We start from the raw sequence: 2,501 nt of genomic DNA, 5'->3' as shown, positions 1-2,501 counted from the left end.
CCCCCTCACCCTCCCACATTACCCAAATCACCTCTAATTGACAATACATAAATCTCATTATACAATACTTACTATATGTGATATTCCACTCATGATACAATATATATCATGATATTCAACAAACTATACGATTCGATACATTTTTAAGATTTTCAGAAATATTTTAGAGGGACAGAGTGATTTTGGTGACATTTTTTAACTGTTCCATGGACTTTAATTAATTGAACTGATTGTATAATACTGRTGTAATAAATGTTTTTTTCATACATTTGTTTTCTTTAAATGTTAATTGTGTGGCTCTGTGCATTTGATTAAGCAGAAAAGGATCCTTTTTTGTCTCATTCACTTATATTAGATAATGTAATTCATCTATTTCATTTAATTATTTAATTCATTGTAACTGGTTGTTTCGTTACATATCATTTTTAATGTACATGTGAAATTGGGTAAAAACTGTCATGTGTGATAGCTGTCATTTAATTCATGCGGATTTGACATAAAACTCAAAGTAGGATTTAATGTATAGATACTCAGATTGAAAATTGAAACTTTGAGGAAAAAAAATATCAATATCATAGAATCGATAAAAATTAAACTGCCCTAATGTCCTTTTAAAAACTAACTACTTAAGCAGCTCAAACAAACCTTTCGCAGCATAAACATAGCACAAATATTTTACACTTTGATTTGTGTAATGCGGTTGGTTGACTTTTGATGACCTGTGTAAACTTGCATCATCTTCAAAATKATAAAAACACAAAAAGCAGCATAAATAATCACAATGTGGTGTAATTCAATGACACCAATTTAGTTTSATTTGAAGGTGGAGGGAAAAGGTACCGAGCCGAGGCGACTTCAGCCAGGCCCATCAAACATGTCCGAGTTTCTCCTGTTTCTTTTAAGACCATTATTCTATTCTATTAAAGGTGGAATCGTCCTTTCACTTCTCATCAGATGGATAGATTTTATTCATATTTCCAAGGTTTTCCAATGTTACATAATATATTACGTAATCACACAGACTGTTTTTGAGGTTTGGTTTAGTGCGGACGGGCAAGAGGAACATTTTCCAACCATATTTTACTGAATAAAGCTGAAAAACAAAGAACTACCAGGAAACAATCCAATTACAAATGTACTAATGAACTTCTCACATTCAAATAAATATGTTTTAGATACAATTTGAAATAACTTAAACAGTAATGAATAGAAAAATACCCTTAAGAATCCAAAATGAATGGACAGAATTTAAGCTGCCTGAAGTGACTGCTCTCGTACAAAAGATACTGGGTGGGGAAGGGGTATATTGATCAAGCAGCAGTTACCTTCCCGCTGCACTCCATATCAGCTCAGACAGTCCACACTTGACCTCCAGATTATGAAAACGAGAACAATAGTTGTTAATCTGTTCCCTCAAATTAATCTGCTTTCAAGCAAAAAGTGTTCTGCTCTGTTATTTAGTCCCAAGTCAGTGTAAACAAGCRTTTACTTTCCTCCTCCATTCACCTGCAGCAGTAAGAAGCTTAGCGACGTCACCGCTAAGTGGATCTTCACGCTCTGATTGGTCGAGAGGAGCTCGCTGTGAGACTAACACATGTTTATCAGAGTGCTAATAGCAGCTTAAACAGATTGGCAATCCTTAAGAGATAACTTAAGGAAAGCAGAGAGCACATAAGAACCGACTTAAAAACTATAACATAAACTTGCTCAAAGACAAAATAAAAAGCCTATTTCTCTTTCAAGCAGACAGATTTTCTTCTGTTCCAGTCAACTGGTCTTGATCAATAATTTTCCATTTCCAACAAAAGGGAACTTTTGGGNTTTACTTTCCTCCTCCATTCACCTGCAGCAGTAAGAAGCTTAGCGACGTCACCGCTAAGTGGATCTTCACGCTCTGATTGGTCGAGAGGAGCTCGCTGTGAGACTAACACATGTTTATCAGAGTGCTAATAGCAGCTTAAACAGATTGGCAATCCTTAAGAGATAACTTAAGGAAAGCAGAGAGCACATAAGAACCGACTTAAAAACTATAACATAAACTTGCTCAAAGACAAAATAAAAAGCCTATTTCTCTTTCAAGCAGACAGATTTTCTTCTGTTCCAGTCAACTGGTCTTGATCAATAATTTTCCATTTCCAACAAAAGGGAACTTTTGGGRCTGTTTACAATATCATATTCTACTCTAATTGAATTACGCTTTAACTAACGTGGGKTGCAGATTCACAACAAAATGCTTACAAAACAGRTCCTGTCAGTTCAGTCCWATCAAATAGATTCAAATTAATTTATGTACACTCCTCTTTGATCCTAGTTTATGAAAGCAGCACGGTTCTCTGTTTTGTGCTCSGTCTTCTCAAACCCTCAGTCATTTGTACCAGATGATTGATCAGGCTGAGGCAGATTCTGGTTCTGCTGGAGGGTTCTTTCTGGAAGAGGGGCTGTTCTTACATGCATGGCTGCTGCAAAGTCAGTGACTCAATGCGAGTGATGGTGCGCTGTCA

The 2,501-nt window shown here is 35.9% G+C and overlaps 1 protein-coding gene across 1 annotated transcript in view; it reads right to left on the bottom strand.

Moving 5' to 3' along the window:
- Positions 1–1,521, bottom strand: part of LOC103466997 (solute carrier family 2, facilitated glucose transporter member 1-like) — an 8,870-nt gene extending 7,349 nt beyond the window's left edge. Inside the window, exon 1 of the mRNA XM_008413004.2 lies at positions 1,326–1,521. Within this exon, the coding sequence (XP_008411226.1) occupies positions 1,326–1,343 (18 nt within the window). The 5' untranslated portion in view covers positions 1,344–1,521. The remainder of the gene's footprint in view (positions 1–1,325) is intronic.
- Between the last annotated feature and the right edge of the window lie 980 nt (positions 1,522–2,501).

The sequence above is a fragment of the Poecilia reticulata genome, linkage group LG7 (assembly GCF_000633615.1).
Source record: "Poecilia reticulata strain Guanapo linkage group LG7, Guppy_female_1.0+MT, whole genome shotgun sequence".
Taxonomy (NCBI): domain Eukaryota; kingdom Metazoa; phylum Chordata; class Actinopteri; order Cyprinodontiformes; family Poeciliidae; genus Poecilia; species Poecilia reticulata.
The sequence above is the reverse complement of the archived record's forward strand: the minus strand, read 5'-3'. Positions and strand labels throughout refer to the sequence as shown.